The sequence below is a fragment of the Cydia amplana genome, chromosome 17 (genome assembly GCF_948474715.1).
Source record: "Cydia amplana chromosome 17, ilCydAmpl1.1, whole genome shotgun sequence".
NCBI lineage: Eukaryota > Metazoa > Arthropoda > Insecta > Lepidoptera > Tortricidae > Cydia > Cydia amplana.
In genome coordinates this window covers 8,028,955-8,050,235 of record NC_086085.1, presented here as the reverse complement: position 1 = coordinate 8,050,235, position 21,281 = coordinate 8,028,955, and the positions used below count along the sequence as shown (strand labels likewise).

General features: G+C 40.4%; 1 protein-coding gene across 1 annotated transcript in view; it reads left to right on the top strand.

Moving 5' to 3' along the window:
- The window catches only part of LOC134655784 (myosin-I heavy chain), a 104,680-nt gene that overhangs the window by 58,677 nt on the left and 24,722 nt on the right, over positions 1-21,281 (top strand). Inside the window, exons 3-18 of the mRNA XM_063511244.1 lie at positions 7,421-7,542; positions 8,173-8,235; positions 9,239-9,328; positions 9,689-9,848; positions 13,330-13,520; positions 13,939-14,160; positions 14,706-14,870; positions 15,572-15,814; positions 16,476-16,601; positions 16,998-17,117; positions 17,229-17,369; positions 17,835-17,968; positions 18,538-18,741; positions 19,555-19,696; positions 19,863-20,095; positions 20,831-21,065. Of these exons, the coding sequence (XP_063367314.1) occupies positions 7,426-7,542; positions 8,173-8,235; positions 9,239-9,328; positions 9,689-9,848; positions 13,330-13,520; positions 13,939-14,160; positions 14,706-14,870; positions 15,572-15,814; positions 16,476-16,601; positions 16,998-17,117; positions 17,229-17,369; positions 17,835-17,968; positions 18,538-18,741; positions 19,555-19,696; positions 19,863-20,095; positions 20,831-21,065 (2,586 nt within the window). The 5' untranslated portion in view covers positions 7,421-7,425. The remainder of the gene's footprint in view (positions 1-7,420; positions 7,543-8,172; positions 8,236-9,238; positions 9,329-9,688; positions 9,849-13,329; positions 13,521-13,938; positions 14,161-14,705; positions 14,871-15,571; positions 15,815-16,475; positions 16,602-16,997; positions 17,118-17,228; positions 17,370-17,834; positions 17,969-18,537; positions 18,742-19,554; positions 19,697-19,862; positions 20,096-20,830; positions 21,066-21,281) is intronic.

Genomic DNA, 21,281 nt, shown 5'->3' with positions numbered 1-21,281 from the left:
AGCAGTGTTTTCCAAACTATTTAATGACATTATGAGCATGAAATAACACGGTGAATATGAAACAAAACCTTAATATGACTTAAGTATAATATGTTTTTTTAACCGAACCCCTTACAGAGACTCGCTAACACTGTTTGCAATTTCAGTTTTCGCGAGATATTTTCACACTTCGTTCGCTATAATCCCCCTCCACAAGTGCCTCACCCAAATAGCAATTAACTTGCCAAAGGCTTCGCGATTAAACGGGCTTAAATTACATCCACGGAGCTAGCCCTTATTATTTTGTTTGCGGCCTCAACATGCAGAGATTGCTGAGCTTATGTAAACAAGGAAAAGTTACACAACTTTCAGCGAATTGTTTAATAACTTTTAACTTTGGAAACTTACTTAATTACGCACAAGGCTTGCCCACTGGCGTCTGGTATTAAAGTATTCCACACAACTCAATATTTCCTTTAGTATGTATAACGGTTTTAAAGCTCTTGAAAGTCACCATGGAACATTTTAATTATAGGGGGCTGGTTTTGCAATTCCTCAATTACATTTTTTTGGAAAATGTTTACTTATTCTACATCAGCTAGTTTTATTTAAATCGTACCAGATCAAATAGACGTCCCATGGGCTGGAAGTAAATAGCGAAACGATACGAATTACAACCTAAGACTTTGGGTTTACCATACACCCACGCTGAACCTGAGCTCACAGCCATACAGGTTCTAGAAATTTCTTTTTACCCTAGGCAATGTCACTAGTCTAGTCCGCCCACGACCGTCCATCCATTTTTTCTGTACTAAAGTAAATTTTATGTTACTCAGGTTTTTTTATTCGATTCATTCCTCCACTCGCTGCTTCGACCGTTTCACAACTTTATTGATGTTAATAGTCTATTGACGCCCACAGATGATCTCTTAGAAGGGCTTTTGATAGCTTTCAGAAACTAGGCATTACTCTTTTGACGGTCTTTTTAAACCGACCAGAAACTGGCAAAAATGCAAAAAACCGCCAATTGCGTATCATACCACGCATAATGGAGGGTTGCGTATCATACCTTCATACCATTTTGGCTACGGAACCCTAATAGCCGCAGCCTGACAAATTTGAGTTCCAAACAAATTCAATCATCTTGGTTAGGCTCTACCTCGCTACTTCAGAAATTTTACAGAGTTTCCCTTCTAAATTAGTTAGTATAATCGGATGATAGTTGTAAGTGTAATCAGATAAGAAACGGGCGGCGTGACGACCCATTTAAATCTAAAGGGAAAGGTGGTCCTTGGAGGTCACGAGTACAGAGTTGCTAGGGACCGTGGGCGACGGCGCCCGGCGCCTCCCTCCTACACCTAGCGAAAGGGGTTAAGGTACAAGCAACTTCCTATTTTATTTATTTGAATAACGTTGTTTTATCGGATTAATTCAATTAAGTAGGTATTAAAATTAATAAATTGTATGGGACATTCTTAAATAAATCCCTCAGAAAACTCTTATTGAGTTTAATGTGGGATTGAGCTTGTGATATTGGATCTTAGACGACGATAATATGTACATACTTAATGAGAAAACTTGTTGAATTTGCTCGCAGAATCCCTTGAAAATGAATAGTTTCTAAACAAAACTAGACCTTACAGGGTTATTTGCTATTGTTTACTATTACTTATCTAGTTAAAATAACAATCTTCGAGGAATTTATCACACATTACATCCTAAAAATTGAAACAAAAGTTAAACCCAATCGAAATTTTGATTTCGCTGTCGTTTATCACTTGAACCACAGTACAACTCTACGGGACTCTTTTGAACGTCGCGTCAGGACGACAGTATTGTATACAGTCCAACGCTACTGTGTCCGTGAATGGCATTAACTTGACACGCGCTGCACCCCAAAACTAGCGATTATCGACCGGCTCTTATTTCAATTTGCTCCATAATGACTTAGCGTCAACAACGATGACTGTCATGATGACAATTTACTATGATTGTTATTACGAGGGGTCCTTTCGTTAAAATGGATTAGGTTTCTTCTTTTCGTGCTCCTGTTTTTCTGAGATGGATGACTCACAAAGACTCTAAATTGAAATAGGTACTATACTGCTCGACTTCCGAAAGTAAAAAACACTGCAGATTCGTTTCTAGTTATGAATATAGCTGCATAAAACAACCCGCCATATTTGTGGCTTGCATCGAGATTGTAAGTAAGTAATTAATAAAAATATAAAAACCGAAATATCTGTTGGAACCTTTGAGAAGTTACAGACGTCTGTCCCATATTATCACCCCAGCAACGTCCAACTGACAAATGACAGAAATTATAAACGACCCACCAAGAAAGCAGCGCGTATCCAATCCCCTTAGGCCCATAGGAGCTTTGAATTGAATAAGCTCCTATTCATTTGTTTACCATAAACATAATCGATAAACACGGCGCCGCTTCAATTGAATGAGGGTACGCGTTCGATTTAATTCAATTACTATTATTTGTAAATCGATTTGAGACTGCCAGGTGTTTTGTAATAAAGATACACGTTCAAGATCCCTTTGTCATGAAGAACAATTAACTGCATGCCTGCGACAAGATAAGGCGCAATGTTATTTACATATATGAAATACCTACGTATAGTAAGTAATTACTAATGGATAAGCTCTAGGCCCTCTAGGGGCCACTTGCTACATTTGTGTAGTAATGTTGGTATACCTTCCCGAGGTTTTAGAAACATTTTTTTTTATATCAACAATTGCGATTTTTGAAGTAATAAGAGAGTATAAATTCTAGACATTAAGTTTACAGAGGACTTTTTTAATGTTGAAACAAGACATTTTAGGTGTATGATAGTAGGTTTTTTTACCGTCGACACGATTTATTACATTATAGCCATTCGATCGTAGCATTATAAGCCATACTTGTATAATAAATAATATAACTTCTTGGTGCTTATAAGATCCTTAGAAAACAGCCAAATAAACAAATACTTACGTAAATATAGAATTAATTCTCTTAATTGAAGATAAATCATTTTCTTGCCTTGTTTTTCGTTCAAGGATTCATCCTTATTGTGCTCAACGGTGCTATATTCGTACGTGGAAATAGATCAACGTGTTACAGAAATAAAGTAGCTTTCCTTTTTACGTACGGGAAGTTGTGACAGACGTTATTAATTATATCCAGTTCTGCCTTTTTGGGCATCACCTCGCCGGAGTGCCATTTATAGGCAGTCTGGGTAACATATCGGTATAGTTGTCGACGTAAATAGGATAGAGACGACTTTATTGCTAGAACAAATATAATACACAATGCGGTCTCTTGGCCGTTTAGATATTGTGTGTACACAAAACAAAATATGGTTACTTTGTCAAATAAACCCTCAGATTATACAAGAATTTATTTAATTACCTACAATAAACCTAGTAAACGTTATTGACTGACTACAGGATACTATATGACAAATCATTTTTATAGCCTTTGTAAAATGGGGTCTACGAATATTTTCACCAATCTTAAGAAATAAAAGGACTTCTCTAGCTTCGTATAAAAATAGATTAAGAGTTTCTAAGGGAAATAAGCCCAAGAAAGTTTTTCCACTCATAATTAATGGATGGTTTGTTTTTTCTTTCATTAGAAATACGATATCACAAAGGGATAATTCTCGCCAAAATTTAATTTATTGTGGCTATAGCTAAAATAAGTTTCGAATACTTACAAATAAATTAACACCTAGGAAATGTTGTTTGTAAATTTATACCTAGTGTTTAAATGTCACGATTCTTAAACGGTAAATATTCTTCGTCATCAACAAGGGAGTGAGTGGTGATGTAAGGTGCTGTTTCTAAAGTGTCAAATTTCAAAGTAATTGTAGCAACTGAGCAGCACTGACACTTACTGATCGAGTAATTCCCATTGGGCATTGTTCTATAATAAAATATTGAAAACTTCTAACCATCAACATACGATAATAAACTAGACGACGAAAATATGAAGCATACAACGCGTTACTGTATCAAGCTTTCTATGATTCGGATTGTAAACGGAATCAATTTACTATTATCGCACATATTTCAACAGTAACTCCACATTAAATTAATTGTGATAAATCCTTCCTGATACAGCATCGAACCGCGAGGGCGCGAAGTGACGTAGGTCCACGTCAGCCCAAGTGACATTTCCGCCCGATAACTTGACCGGGAACGTCCTGCCTCAAGGCTCTGTATTCTCATTGCTTACGAAAGTCGAACGATTAGGTTAGACCCGTTAAACTGCAACGGAACCTCAAAATCCCAGAACGCATTTATACTGGTTTATTTTGCGTAAGCTTACTGACGTCCGCTCGAAAAGCAAGTGGAATATCATCCAAGGACTATTTACTCTCATCACTCGCGGATATTATGCCTTTAATAGTACAGTTTATGCAAGGGACGACAGCGGCTGTGTGAAACGATCTGAGGGGCTACCGCGAACCACATACGACGTGTTGCATCTCTGTCACACTTGTAATTTCGTACGTAAGTGTGACTGAGGCAACACGTCGAACGTGGTTCGCGGTAGGCCTTCTGATTGGACTAACGAGTGGGAGTGGGAAACATCCGTCTCGTAGCTCTTAGGACTTGTTAAGACGTTTTATCTATAGCTGATCAACCAAACCTTGTCAGTAAAAAAAGGCGCGAAATTCAAATTTTCTATGGGACGATAACCCTTCGCGCCTACATTTTTCAAATTTGCCTCCTTTTTCTACTGACAAGATCTGCTTGACCATCTATATTTGATTATCTCAGGGGCGCTGAACTGTGGAGTAAAGGTAAAATAGTGGGGTCAGGTGGGAAGGCTTTTACATGTGTAGGTAATCTGTATGGCAACGGCACATATTTAATTCGTTATCAATAAATATTTTTTCAAGACAGCTTTTGGACTTGTCAAAACAACAAATTAATAAAAAGAATGAAGCACAATGATTAGGGTGTTACTTCCATAATAAAATTGTGGTCCTTATTCTCCTAGGCTCGCCTTTTAATTTTTGATACATCATTAGTTAAATCAGAACTTAGTTCAAGATTAACAGGGAAAATTAGACTAAAGCTAATTTCTAGTATTACGGGACCCAATCGAGGGGTGACTTAACCATCACCATTCAGACACATTTTGAAAGGTCATGTCTGCGATTACCAATCGCTGATTAGTGTTAATATTTTTTTTTAAATGTTGGTGCAATGTAATGCCTAATCGTCCTAAAAGACACATGCTAAATGGACTATTATTAATCAAAGTACCTATAATAGTAATAAAAAAGAAGTGAATTTGCGAACATATCTCAAACTGAAGATAAAATCTCAACGAATTACTGAATGATGTCGTAAGGTAACGTCAGTATTGCGTGTCCAAATATTCATAACAGCTCTACGAATATGATTTAAAAACAGGAGTTAGTCGAGCGTGTGTAAATGCGGCAAGGGTGCGGTACCTTCCGAATTCACTGGGTTTCCACCTAAGCGAAACTCCATAGGAATAGCTTAGTTAGACGCATAACATGCTTTCGGGAAACATTTGAACTATTTTAGTTAAGATGTGCTAATTCTAATCGAGATCATTCTAATTGAATATCGTTGTCTCCCCGAAGTTGAATGCTACTCGATTACTAAACACAAAACTAAACGACCGAACTAAATTCCAACTATTGTGGTCAACCGCGACACGGCCAGCAAACGACAATTAGTGCCTAGCAGCCCTTGGACCACATTTCATGTCATTTAACGACCACAGTAAAAAGCGTGCTCTGCGTGATTCAATCCGATTAGATGCTTTTTATAATGTATATTTTTGTGTTGTCATCTTTATTTATGCATTAATATAAACAGACACTAATGGATTTTCCCTAAACTTCTTAATGGCGATGGCGATTTCTTCGTAATGTAAAACATTAGGTCAAATAATGTTTAACTGCCCCGCTTGATTTTACATTTAAAATGATAAAAGAACCTGTGAAAGGGATTGACAAAAACCACTTCAAAATCGTGTTAGCGAGACTATTCGGCGATCATGGGCACGCGATAAATATAATAAAATCGTTTAACAGTCGATCAGCGGTATAAAATCATATCTCATGGCCCCCCAGTGGAAGGGCGACGAAGGGCGAGAAGTCAGCCAAGATCGATGTAAATTGAGCCCTGATACTTGCCCGGGAATTACATTTCGAACATCTTCTTTGTTTATTTCCTTGCTAGGGGTGATCTTGAGTACCTATTTCACTCGTTATCCAATACATCTTCACTGCGTCGTTCCTTATTCCAATTTTAAAACGGAAGTCAATGACATCTCTCAAATTACATTCGCTTTGAGCATAACGCTTTAAAATAAATGCTTAATTAGCGACAATTATCATCAGAGCGAGTACGTGTTAACAAAAAGCGATTTTGTAAGATGATTACATGTTTCACGGTCACGGTTTCTACGATTAATTATGAGTTTACTGAATTAAGTCATATGATGTTAAGTCTGAAGTCGTATTATACATTTACACTCAAGAGCAATGGAAAGCGGTTGCTTTGTAGGAAGGTATGAACCGTACATTTAAGTAACTATATTCATGCACATCAGTCAATGGATATAAAAATATTCAACTAATATGTGAACTGAACTTTTGTGGCAATCTTCCCTTGTGTGTAAAATTATTCGTGTGGCGATTTTCTTCCGTCTATTTTTGCCCGAGGGTACTACTTACCCTTTTTGAAGACTGAACCCATCTGTCATCTTTGCTATGGGGTGCGCGTCACGTGAATTATTTATAATCCATCAATCACACCGTGCCGAATCGATGCGCGATCTTTACTATGCTACATACTCAAATGATTTAATTTCATACTTCTGCTGTATCCTATTAGGACTGAATACCTAAGCATTAATTTTCGAAATTTATGTGCGAAATCTAATTTTCATATTAATAAAATAAAGATTATATCTATATTATCTTTAGGTCTTCGGTTATAGAAAACATCCTATGCTATATCGCTGTCAGTGCCAAAAGATTTAAGCTGCCATGTGAACTCATGTATCCTTTTAAATTCGATCGAGCAATAACTAATAGATGAGGAGGAACAAGTTTAGTTTAGTAGGAGAATTAATCTTTCAAATAATATAACACTTAACCAATTTTCTTTCACAAAAACTTTTACCGTATTCAAAATTCACCGAGCTTTATAAAATCCGGCCGGCGTTGAGAGCGAACGTACCCGTTTGCGTGCTCTGAACTTTGAGTCAATTTGCTAAAGCTAAAACACGGCTTAAAGTCTATGTTTTACATTTGTATTTATGTTTAAGTTCCATAACAGTTAACCTACTCCACGTTCAAAAATTAAAAACTCTCGTCATAAATTTGACTACCATTTCATGCCAAAAGTTTTTTATGGTGACATTTAGTAAGTGTATTTGTTTGTGTTGTTGCAGCCATCATGGAGGAGCGGGAGGCGGAGGGCCCGGGCGTGCCCGACATGACGATGATGCCCCAGATCACCGAAGACGCCATCAACAACAACCTCAGACGCCGCTACAAACACGACCTTGTATATGTATCCTTTTTACAATGTTTCCACGTATAATTTACAAAGATTGTGTACAAAGGCGAACTTATCCCTATAATGGATCTCTTCCAGCTTACTTGGACGACAATTGTATAGGTACCATTCCGTATATCAAACCTGCAACATGTTTACGTTTAGAATTAGATTTAGGCTGTGTGAAGAAATGTACGTAAAGTTATATTTTTTTCAGAAATAACATTTGATTTGATACTTTTGAACTGGATTTAGTCTCCACGGCTATTTTAAAAACAATCCCTTAAATTATTATTTTAGTTGTATAAACCGTAGTGATTATTTTGATGTAAGTAATATAAATAGGTATTGGATTTGCATGCCTTTAACCAAATCTATTTCACACCGTATTTTTAAAATTGTAGCGTATCGTAATTTTCATTTTGCTTCACGCGAGAGTACCCACGATGACTTTGTGTTGTTGTGTTATTTTCGACAGACTGCGAAGTATTTTTATGACTGCAACTGGAATTACGTATTCATTTAAATTTGCAAGAGTTTATCCTTGCTGGTTTTATGCATCGTAAACACAAGTTATTTATAATACGATTACATATATTTTACATAATAATTATAATAGCATATTTTCCTTAATTAATATTACAGACATACACAGGTTCAATTCTAGTCGCAGTGAATCCCTACAAGGAGTTGGGATGTTACACAACGGTAAGCGCCTACTATCCCACACCTATTTTCGATCGATGGTATCAAAGCAATCTTACCGATGAGTAAGATCCGTTAATCCAGAGGCTGTGTCATCGTTGTGAGTAATACAATAATAACAGGAAGCTTAAACATAAACATACGAAATTATTTAGGGAGCCTGAAATCTTTATTACAACGAAAACGGTTTACAAGTTGACTATTGCCAAAAGATAAAAAGCCGAGCACTTATTGAACTTGGGTCATATGACTATCTGTCTTACCGATAAACATCGGGCTAATATTTTGTCTAGATTCAGTAGTCGGGTTTAGTTGAAATCTGATATGCTTCTGTAGATGCCGGTGACTACCGTATCACTTTGTTTACCGCATATACCCAATCCTATTTATTTTGTCATACGTATTACGAATGATACATTTTAAGTATCAGTTAGACTTGGATACCTCTTCTGAGATGTTAATTATAATTGTTTGCATTCTAAGTAAGGCTTAAAATATACATAGAGCCACAAGAATAAATGAATAAAGACATACTATTTTGTAGATACTAGATAACCAATGTAGGTCCACCATTTTCATACAATCATGTTAAAGATAAAACTTCCTGTTTTCATAGAAACATTTGCAAACAATCGTTCACTTTCTAGGAAGTAACGCGCTGTGGTCGGAAACAATGAAGATCTTCATAAAAAGTGATAAATTATACGTCACACCGTAATCAATCAGAGGAAATCATTGATGAACGCTCTTTCAATAAGCGAGTTACGCTATAAGCCATGTCATTCATTCCTTAAATTCCTTTCCGTTTATGTATATGACATTAAAAAGTACCTAATACTGTTTATATTGTTAATTGAAGCACCCATATATCACACTTTGTCAACTTATTTTAACAGAGTTGACACATTTTAATTTCTTACATACGCTATTTTCTCAGAAGATTTTGATGCTTCCCATATTACTGAGAAAAATATACTCTAACGGTAAAATAATTTGAATGTTACAGGAGCACATGCAAGAATTTCGAGGCAAAGCCTTTGGGAACCTGCCGCCGCACGTATTTGCTTTAGCGGAGTCCGCCTATAGCTCACTACGGGTAAGCAAACTCTAACTTTATATTAGAAACAGTTCCATTCCTAACCCCCTAGTTACATATTTACTCATACAGTGTCAAGTTTTTGTTTCACGAGTAAGCGCAAAATTAAATCGCGGGCATTATCGTATGACCTACTTATCAAGTACCTACAAAAAATATAATGTTGGCACATTTATATGATTTATACTTCCGTAGTGACTCGCTGTTGCCAGTTTCAACATCAAGCAGATACAAATATCTCATCCTGCTTAAGATTGATAATCGATCCAGCGGTGTCGGGAAACGGCTGTCAACTGCCAATCAACATTAAACCCTTTTAATCTGCAAGTATAATTACTTAGAATTAATCTCTCTTTTTAGAATGGTGAGAAAAATCAGTCCGTAGTGATTTCGGGGGAAAGCGGCGCTGGCAAGACGGAGACGACGAAATTGATATTACAGTACCTTTGCGCTGCTGGCGGCCAGGCCACGTGGGCGGAACAACAGATACTAGAAGCCAACACGGTTTTGGAAGCATTTGGTAATAACTTTAGCCCTTACATATATCATATACACTGACCATCCAGCCTCTAGACTCAACTTAGGCCAATTCTTTCATGAAACCGATGCTGCCAAAAATACAGGGGTGCGGGGGACGAGGTGAGCGAGTCCCGTGCCGTGATTGGTCCGTTCAAACACACGTGGGCGTCAGACAGTAATATCTGCCGGGCGCTAGTGATGTGACACGTTGAATAATAACATTGTCAATCACGGTCAATAATGTAATAACAGTAATAATATGCAAGCATGTTTTGAATGCTATGTTGATTCGTTCGTTCGAAAACATTAACCCATAACGTTGTGGTTTCGTTAGCAGGTGTATCTGCTTTATATAATTAATTTAAAAATAAACTATTGGTAAAAAGGCGTCTTATGGGATTTAGAGAAGCGCGAGACGAGACGAGATGCGGATGCGGATATTCGCAACATCCCTGCTTGGAAGCACTTCTTCACGCAGCTCGCCCTTCGGCCTCGCTTTAAATTACTGAGGGTTGCACGCTTGGGTGTCGGGGTGAAGGCTTCGGGCCTTCGGCGGGTCAGCCTTCGGCCTCCCAGCCTGATATTCGCCCTTCGGGTTCGCTTAACCTACTTGGAAATTTTCCTTTGCCCGTGTCCGCCGCCATTTTGAGTGTTTTCAAAAAATAATTCACATACTAATCTTGGGCCCCCAAGCTCGCCGCATGCCAAATCTCAACGCGCTCAGACCAACTTGAAAAAAAAAAGACGGCCATTTTCATAATCATAATCATAATCATAATTCTTTATTGCAACCATGGTATTACAAGGTGTTTTTATGTTAGTTAGTACATTTTGAAACTTTTTAAATGCAATTTGTGTTGTCTCGGGCCCTCTATGGCATTTGGTCGAGCACCCCCCACCTATCTCTCACCTTTGAAGATTTTCATAAAAAATAAGTGGCCATTTTTACCGCCATATTGGTTTTATTAAAAAAAATCCATAGGAATACAGCTAGGTGACCCCGAGTTTTCGTGACCAAAATTTTAGCGCGCTGGGAGTATTTTGAAAAATGATCGCCATTTTGAATCCGCCATTTTGAAAAAATAATGGCGGCTTCAGAAACTGTCAGCGTCCCTCTATGACATTTGGTCGAGCATCTCCCACGTATCTGTCACCGTTTAGTGACCAAAAGTCGGATAATCCGGTAGACCAAAAGTCGGATTTTTCTGGAAGTCACCAAACCACCCCCTCTATACGACCGTATCAAAGTCAAATACCCCAGGAACCCCCTTCTGGGAGAGCAATTATGTCAATTAATCACTCGGGTTGCGGCTTTATATACAGGGTGGATTTTCTTTTTGGCTCAGTGAGGGCAGCTACCAGATCCCGAACTGCTACGAGAAAACGGTCTTAGGAGACCTTCCCTCGATTTCAAATTAGATCCCATTCCTATTGAGGATCAAAAGCTTGTATGGAAGCAAAAAAAAATTCCGGCTAGAAAAGCCACAAATCGAGGAAAACTTTTCCCATAATAAATTTCACATTTTCTCCATAGTAAATGTATGGAAAAAGTTTTTATTAATTTGTGGCTTTTTAGTACATTACCGTAAGTCGACCCCTAGGAAACTATTGATACTGGATAGGAATGGAATCGATTGGCATACAAAAGTAGCATGTGAAAAATAAAAGTTTTCATTTTCATTCAAATATTATGGGAAAAGTTTTCCTCGATTTGTGGCTTTTCTAGCATGAAATTTTTTTTTGCTCCCATACAAGCTTTTGATCCTCAATAGGAATGGGATCGATTGGCATAAAAAAAAGTTTGTCAAAAATGACCTTTTTCTCGTATCCTGTATGTTTTTTCCAAAATCTGTAAATGCCAATCTTCATTAATTTAAAATCGAGGGAAGGTCTCTTAAGACCGTTTTCTCGTAGCAGTACGGGATCTGGTAGCTGCCCTCACTGAGCCAAAAAGAAAATCCACCCTGTATTCGCGGTATCCTACTATACCCACCCATTAAAAACATCCTGTATAATTCTATTAAGAGTTATTACATGGTTTAAATCAAATATTGATTTGTTATTATGTAAATGAAATGTTATTTAACACAATCTAACTAAATGAGGTTTAAATTATTTGGCCGAATGTTCAAGTATCATTGCCATGTTGGCAGTCGTACACAGAAAAAAAGCAAAAATTAAAAAGTTAAACCGGCGCCCACTATTCTCAACAAAAATGGAATCAAAATAATGCATTTTAAATTGCAACCGTGTGTTTTTGTATAAAATTGGTCTTGTGATTAATTTTTGCAATGTTTTTATAATCGCTAAAAGTAATACGAGTACCTATGTAGTGCTGAATTGACAATATCGGTTATGTTCAAGGGAAAATTGGTACCTGACCGTAAGTGTACTTCTCATATTATTTATTTGTTTTATAGTGAATTTTTCGCAAATACCTATGCGATTTGAATTGAATTACCTTATCAATAGTAAACAATCACATTCTATGGATATGGACATCACTAGTTTGGGCTTAGGAATGTCACGTAATAAAAGACAAGAAAGGATGTATACGGATGCAGCGCGATAGAAAGAGACTTTCTTAAAAGACGTCATCGAGTTTCAAGCGCTGTCAAATTTGATGAGACGCTTAAATTAAAATATTTTTTTATCCAAATCTCTAAAAAATCGGCTTACCTGTGAAATGAAATGCCATTTTTTTGTACACCAGAGTTTTTAGTGTTCTTGCCACACAATTTGACACAACAATAATGCATTTTTGATAGCAAAAACTTCTTCGAGCTACCGAAGTTTCTACACCGAGCCCGGTCCGCCGACTGAAGTAAGCGGTGTAGGCGTGACTCGAAGATGGAGTAACGCTACCGTATGTGTGGCAGAGGGGGTAGCGCGACTATGCTATGTCTAGAGGCTGGATGGTCAGTGATCATATACAATCAGCTATTCGTACTTAAGGCTTCGTCACACAGGCACGTTTTCCGGGTGGCGCGTGAGCTTTTACATATACAACCCTGACGCGCCGGAAAACGCGCCTGTGTGACGAAGCCTTTACTTCGTATTTACCGAAATAGTACCTATAGTATGAACCTGTCTGAACAATGTTTTTGGCAGCTTTGTAGGTGAATGAATAGTTGTGGTCTTTCCATCTAGCTATCCAGAAAGAAATGGCCGAATCCAAGGAAAACTGTCGCAGTCATATCTACTAATATTTTCCATAATATTATTATTATTAACCAGATTACGCAGACGATTATGAATTGTATAAATCAGATGATTATTATAGTTTAAATATATTTATTCAATCCACATTATTTTACACATAATTACATAATAAAGTAACTATTAGTCAAACCCGTTCCTTATCTCTTAAATTATATTATATAATAAAGTATTATTGTTTGACCGCGTATACATACAAAACTTTACGTTCTCTGTATTAGTTGCTGTTGTACCTGACACTCGATATTACTCTTATACTTCAGGCAATGCAAAAACAGTTCGCAATGACAATTCATCTCGCTTCGGAAAGTTCGTGGAGGTGCGGCTCGACAACCGCGGAGGCATTCGCGGCGCGGTGCTGCGCGATTTCCTCTTGGAGCGGGCTAGGATCACCGGCCCTTCGCCAAGAGAGACCAACTACCATGTGTTCTATCAGCTGGTTGAGGGCGCTAAGGTACGTTCTAATGTCAAATAAACGAAACACGAAATTCCTCCGCTTCGCTAAAAATAAGTGATTAGATCCTCGCGACAGGATTCAGCACGCGACGCCCCGAAACTTATTTTTCGAACGGAACAGAATCATCAGTCCTTCGTACAGAGAGCCCAACTATAATAGTTGTGTTCTATAAGGTGGATAAGGCAAGCGGGGCCAACTACAAGAGAGTTTTCTTAAGGTGACAGTCCATTTCCAACCGCAGCTGCACTACTGTTCATTTTACTATGGAAATTGACAGTAACAGCGACGCGTTCAGTACCAGTAGTGCAGCTGCGGTCAGAAATGGAATGTTACCCTTAAGCTGTGTTTCATTTCATTGATTTCCGCTGAGAAATACTTTATTAAAATATTGATGGGGTTTTGTCTTTTATACCAGCACAACGCCGAACTACGCACAGCCCTCCGTCTCCGCGACGGAGTTCAGTTCAAATACCTTCGCCCAGAAGACGAGGACGCTCGCAAAGGCCTGGGCGGCGAGCAGGGCAAGCTGGAGGCCCTACAGCTGGCCTTGACAGTTCTACAAGTGCCGCTGCAGATGTGCGAAGGACTGTTCAAAGTGCTGGCAGCGGTGCTGTGGCTTGGGAACGTACAGTTTCAGGTAGACTTGGTTGCGTTGCTATATAACCTACTAGCGACCCGCCCCGGCTTCGCACGGGTTAACAAATTATACATAAACCTTCCTCTTGAATCACTCTATCTATTAAAAAAAAACGCATCAAAATCCGTTGCGTAGTTTTAAAGATTTAAGCATACAGACAGACAGACACCGGGAAGCGACTTTGTTTTATACATACTATGTAGTGATATGCCTACTAGTTGGATAAAAAAAATTGTTGGGGTTGTTTTAGATCTGGAGAACCACACTGGAAGTCAGCCCCAGATTGTGCTTCAAGTGCAGTAGCCTTAGCACGAGAGCGCCGCGACAGTATCTCGCGCGCGAAATAGACTACCCATCTCTTTGTAATTAATACTGTTAGAAAATGACGGATAGTCTATCTCGCCCGCGAGATACTGTCGCGGCCCTTTCGTGCTAAGCCAACAGCTGCAGATATCTTAGGGACTGTTCAATATCGCTATTATCTATTGAAAATTATGATAATAACCATTCAAAGTCGTGTAACTTTTGTTTTTGGTGACTTTTAGGATGTGGACGGAGAACGCAGCGCCCTGGCGCCGGAAGATGCAGAAGCGGTAGACGCTGTTGCGAACCTTTTGGGCCTGGCGCAACCTACCGCCCACAAGGTGCTCCTCGAGCGGCAGATCAACGTGCGGGGCAACGTTACCGACATTCCGCTCAGGTTACATGAGGTAGGGAACGTGAAACTTCGATGTTAAAGAATACTTTTGAATGGCTTCACATTGTCCAAATATCGCCGCTATACTTACTCAACCTCGTATCTGCAACATTCATTTGATGACAAAAACACCCGTATTCCGAATGAAAGAAAAGCGACATTTCCATCAAATTATTGTTGCAGATATGAGGTTGAGTAAGTATAGCGACGATATGGTAAAATTTCTTTTATTTTAAATCGAACGATACAAAAGAAATTCAACTCTGTTCCAATTGAAAATGGTTCAAATAACATTCAAATGATTAGTGCTACAGGTAGGACCTACGCCTTACGGAGTTATAAAGTATAGTTTGTAGCTTTCTAATAGACCCCGAAGGCTAATCCTATTGTCTATTGTTCAGTAAAACCGCACGTGCTACTTACCTGCAAAAAAGGGTCCTAATTATTCTATTTGGCACCTGAGCGCGGGCTAGTCCAACGCTCAAAAAACCAGTGTAGGTGCGCTCTCCGATAACGCGCCTTTGTTACGCATCTCGATGACATATTTTAGACTGGTTCTGTAGCGTTCGACTCGCCGGCACTCAGTAACCGAAGTACCGATTTTTTATGCAGGTGGTTGTGGCACGTGGCACGAGAGGTTTTTCTTAACAATAGACAATAGGATTAGCCTTCGGGGTCTATTAGAAAGCTACAAACTATAAACGCTGTCCACAGGCCCGTGAAAACCGTCACGCCATGGCGCGAGCGCTGTACTCGCGGACATTCGCGTGGCTGGTGCGGCACGTGAACAGCTGCTCGGCGCCGGGCCGCGAGGCGCCGCGCTCGCTCGGCGTGCTCGACATATTCGGCTTCGAGAACTTCGCCTCCAACTCGCTCGAGCAGCTCTGCATCAACTACGCCAACGAGAAGCTGCACATGTTCTTTAATAACTACGTGTTCGCGTTGGAGCAAGAAATTGTGAGTTTACTGTTTGCTTTTGAGGGCTCCGTACCCAAAGGGTAAAAACGGGACCCTATTACTAAGACTCCGCTGTCCGTCCGTCCGTCTGTCACCAGGCTGTATCTCACGAACCGTGATAGCTAGACAGTTGAAATTTTCACAGATGATGTATTTCTGTTGCCGCTATAACAACAAATACTAAAAACAATAAAATGAAGATTTAAGTGGGGCTCCCATACATCAAACGTGATTTTTGACCGAAGTTAAGCAACGTCGTGCGGGGTCAGTACTTTTGGTTTTTTTGCTTGTTTTGCTCTATTTTTTGTTGATGGTGCGGAACCCTCCGTGCGCGAGTCCGACTCGCACTTGGCCGGTTTTTTTTTTAAAACGTTATTGGAAATAAGCTCGAGTACAAAGTACTCATTTAACAGTGGATTCGATGTGCAAAAAGTTATTTACACGCGACTTTACCCTCTCGCCGCCCACACGTCAAAACTTGCCAAGAAAAATGCAATTTTGATTTGTCAACACAAAGATTCAAATTAGAATGGAACAGGAAACCTTTTTATAGGTCTCTGATCGGCTAGAAGTTATTATCAATAGGATAATGTTCGTGCTGAAAATTTGCAAATATGAAACATATCTTCCTGTGGTGTTTTAACGAATCTGTTTCTTTCAGTACCGTCAAGAAGGCATAGTGTACAACCAAATCCAGTTCACGGACAACGCGGCATGCCTCGAGTTGCTGGAGAAACCGCCGCGAAGCTTGCTCAAACTGCTTAGTGAACAGTGCCATATGCCCAAAGTAAGATATTGTTCAACTACTACTCAAGTCTAAAAGATACACCTCAAAGAAAAACAATTGATTAAAGATGTCGCAGAAGAACAACAGTCGATCTTTAGTTGATTTTACTTTTTAAAATGACACGATTAGCTGATGACATGTCGGATTTCAGTCACGAAATGTCATTATGGAGTCAATCAGGTCAGGTCCCATTTGTTCTTGCTCCTACATCTGCTCACAAAATAACTGCTACATTATGTATCTACCTAATAATAAACATTTCACTGTTTTGCCACTTGTTGCACTGCAAATTCGAGAGGAATGAAAATGGGTAGTTTCTTATAAAAATCTTTACACAAAATTACCCGTTTACATTATACAAGTGCCAACGTATCATTGCTATTCTAATTGTTCCAGGGCTCAGATGGCGCGTACCTGACGAATATCCAGGGTGAATTCGGCGAGCACCAGAGCTTTGTGAAAGGTTCTAGACGCAAATGGGAGGAAGAGTTTGGTGTTCAGCATTATGCGGGCACGGTAAGTTGTAGTACAAAGAGTCCTATGAAAACTTTATACTTTTACCTTTTCAGAATAAAATACCTTATCAAAATGTGATTAAGTGCTATAATCGTATGTAACTTTGTGCAGGTATGCTACAGCGTGCAAGGTTTCGTGGACAAGAACAGAGACACGCAGCAGGACGCGTTTATAGACCACTTGAGCAGATCAGCGAACCCCTTTGTCAGGGAATTAGCCGATTACGTCCAGGATTTGGCGCCTCCGGGGCAGGTTAGTTCGAGAATTTTGTATGTGCTTGTCCCGCATACTAATCGGGTCTGCGTAAATTTGATTAGGGGATGAAAACTGAAAGATCTTTTTCTACGCTTAATTTATCACCTAAAAAAAATCCAGTATCAGCTATTTTCGACTGACACGAGTTAGTGTAAGGCCTGAGTGGACGCTCGAGTTGGGCGTGCAGCGGGGCGGGGCGTGCGGCGTGCATGTTAAACAAATAAAGCGTATAGGAGCGGCCTTAATGCACGCTGCTCAAATTACTCCTGACCCCGACGCCACGCTGCACGCCCCGCCGAACGCTCCGCTTCGAGCGTCTACTCAGGCCTTACACTTATCTGTACAAGATACCATTTAAGAATACATAAAAGTTGTAAATTAATATTATAACCTCACATAAAACAAACTAAGTACTTCTATCAGTTTCTGACTGCAGACTTACATTCTAAATCAATTTGACAGGACTTATCGCTTTCAAGTCCAAGCTCAATGGGCACAACGCAGCGAGGGACATCCAAAGGTCGGCCGACCGTCGTAGACACGTTCAGAGCACAGCTGCAGTCGCTGGTTGATATGTTACAAGCCACCGACGTATGGTAAGCATTTAACTTAATATCATCACATACAGTCAGCAGCAATAGTTGCTAAGCGGGCGAGATGTTCAAAATGATCTTGACATGACTCTATTGTTAAGAGAATAAGTGCGCGTCGAGGTAATTTTGAACACCGCCTGCTTAGCAACCTCTGCTGCTGGCTGTACCTAGCTGTACACTCAAAATTTCCGAAAATTGTAAATTATTTAGGTACTACATTAAATTTTCTGAAACTATAGAGTTAGGGCTCATTTAGACGGCGCGCGAACTCGTATACGATTTTAGTTACATTGCGGACCATTGAGATGACCTCAATTCAGCCGACCGATCAACTGACGCAATGTAATTAAACTCTCATGCGAGTTCTCGCACCGTCTAAATGAGCCCTTATAGTGTAACGCCTTTAACCGCCACAGACGTCAACTGTCGTGCGCGGCTACAGCCTATTAAAAAATCTTTCCGTTTAATTCCAGTAGAACCCCACTCTTCATTATCACTTCTTTAATCTCCTTTTTCACCGTAAAAAATGTTAGTTGCCGCCGGCTAATGATAATGACCTTCGCTTATTTTAGGTACGTCCGTTGCATAAAGCCGAACGAGCTCAAAGAGGCGGGCACATACACCGACCAGCTCGTGTTGGAGCAGCTGCGCTACCTGGGCATGAACGAGATCGTGCGCATCCGCCGCGACGGGTACCCGGTGCACCTGCCCACGGCCGCCTTCCAGGCGCGCTACCGCTGCCTGCTGCCGCACCCGCGCCGCCAGCCCGACGTGGCGTGAGTACACACTAGCGGATTTATTAACCACTAGCGACCCGCCCCGGCTTCGCACGGGTTAACAAATTATACATAAACCTTCCTCTTGAATCGCATTTACCGCATCAAAATCCGTTGCGTAGTTTAAAGATCTAAGCATACATACAGACAGACTGCGGGAAGCGACTTCGTTTTATACTATGTAGTGACAAAGAGAATAGAGTGTATAGAGAGTTACTGTCACAGTAAATTATGTAGCAATACTACATTTACTGCCATCTTTCGACAGAAGAGTAAAACATGACTGATGTGATTAACGTCGGTAAATAAAGGTATGTGAATAAATTTCCCGTTAGACCCGTCTATATATGTGTTCAAAACGCGAAAGTTTTAAATATTAGATTAAAACTGTTCGAACGCCATTTGACTTTGATCCTTATTATTTCACTGATATGTGTTAATTTGTTAAATATCAAACATTTACTCGACAGTAGGCCAAAGGTATGGTGCCATCGTTCGAAAAGATTGCACCATAGCTTTGGCCTAGTCTCAACAATCCGCCTCTATTTCAAATTCTCATTGTTCAACTCACTCATCAGTAAACTAGGAAACTTCCCGTACTATACAATTTTTCGAACGTTTTAACTATGAGTTATGACAGACAGTTTGGTGCAACCAACCTTAACACTCGGCCGTCGATATCTACAAGATTCAAGTACAGCAAGTATCTTTTATGAGTTAGGGGATACAACTCAGTTTCTAGATACATATTATCATCTGTTGTCTGAATCGAATTATATGAAAAATATCATATCAATATTATTTTGTTTTCAGAACTGTAATGTCAATTGTGAACGCGCCGCAAGGCGACTGGCAGATCGGTCACACGAAGATATTCATGAGAAGTTCGGTACATATGCCTCTCGAAGCCAAACGGACACATTTACTGCAATCTTCAGCGTTACGGTTACAAAGAGTAAGTGGCAATTTTATACTATTTAGAAAAACGAGTTATGTGATTAAGTCCGGCCGCCGATTCGGACACTGACCTTCGTCTCGCTAAAAGGAAATAGAATTTCAATAGTCTTAGTATCGTTTCGATTCCGATTGGTAGTATCTAACCGTAACATATGAATTCGCAGTGGTACAAAGGCTCCGTAAAGCGCCGCCAATACCTCCAATGGCGCAACGCCGTGATCGTGCTCCAGGCGGCGTGGCGCGGTTGGAAGGAGCGAGCCGCGTTCCTTCGACTGCGCCGCGCCACTTTAACGCTTCAGCGGCACTTGAGAGGCGCCTTCGCGAGGGAAGTGGCGGCTGCGCTTAGAGAGATGAAGCGGGTCAACCAGGAGATCAAACTGAGGGAGGAGCGGAACAGGTTAGTGAAGCGTGACAGGTAAGGCTGGGTGGACGCTCGGAGCGGAGCGTTCGGCGGCGTGCAGCGTGGCGTCGGGTTCACAAGTGATTTGAGCAGCGTGCACGAAGGCCTCTCCTATACGTTTGCATTTGTTTGACATGCACGCCGCACGCCCTGCCCCGCTGAACGCCCAACATGAGCGTCCACTCAGGCCTTACACTAAGAGTAGCCATAGACAACGGTAAGCGGCGGCATTTAATCCCGTTAAATAATCTAAAACTCTAAATCTTTGCATTCCTTAACACAGATTTTGTTCCTAAATGGCCCCTTTATCAAAATAATTAAAGAATTTATCGGAAGATCAGAGCTGGAAGTCGCCAGCAACATGCCGAGATGGTGCCATTTCGTGACACTTTAGTCTCACTATGTTCTTTTTGTGTAAAGTGTTATTCTATGGAACTTACTAACTATGTAAACAAACCGCCATATTAAAATTGTATCTAAAGGGGCCCACTGATTACCAGTCCGCCGGACGATATCAACCTGTCAGTTAAAGGAATAATTTGACAGTTCCAAACAACTGACAGGCTAATATCGTCCGGCGAACTGGTAATCAGTGGGCCCCTTAAATGTCAATTTACTAGTGACTTTTATTTACATAGTTAGCAAGTTCCATAGAATTACACTTTAATTATGTGTATTGTCTGTGGGTTTACGATTAAAAAACTACTCTTATTCTATTCCTTTATTTTTCAGCCTCGCGGAGAAAGCGAACCAGGAGCGAGTCGAGCTCGAAAACATGGCCGACCAGCTCCGCGGGCTCGCCAACCCGAGCGGGCGCGTGGACTCCGTCAACCTGGACAACCTGTTCGACTTCCTGGCCGACGTGCCCGCGCAGCGCGGCGCGCCCGACGGCCAGCCCGCGCACCAGCCCAGCATCGCCGAGATCGGCGACTCCATGGAGCGGCTGGCCGAGGACCTGCACCAGGAGGTACGTCTGCACTACGCCTAAAGCTTTGGATTCCTCCGAAAACGGTGCCGTCATATTACGGCCGCTATATAGCGTTGACTGACGTCACTAGAACGTTGTCTATGTAAACAAGATGGCGCGGTTTCCTAGACGGCGTTACGTTACGTTGACTGTCAACGTAACGTAAGATGACGGCCGTCATGACCTTGTCGATAGTTTCGTGAACGTTTTATTAGA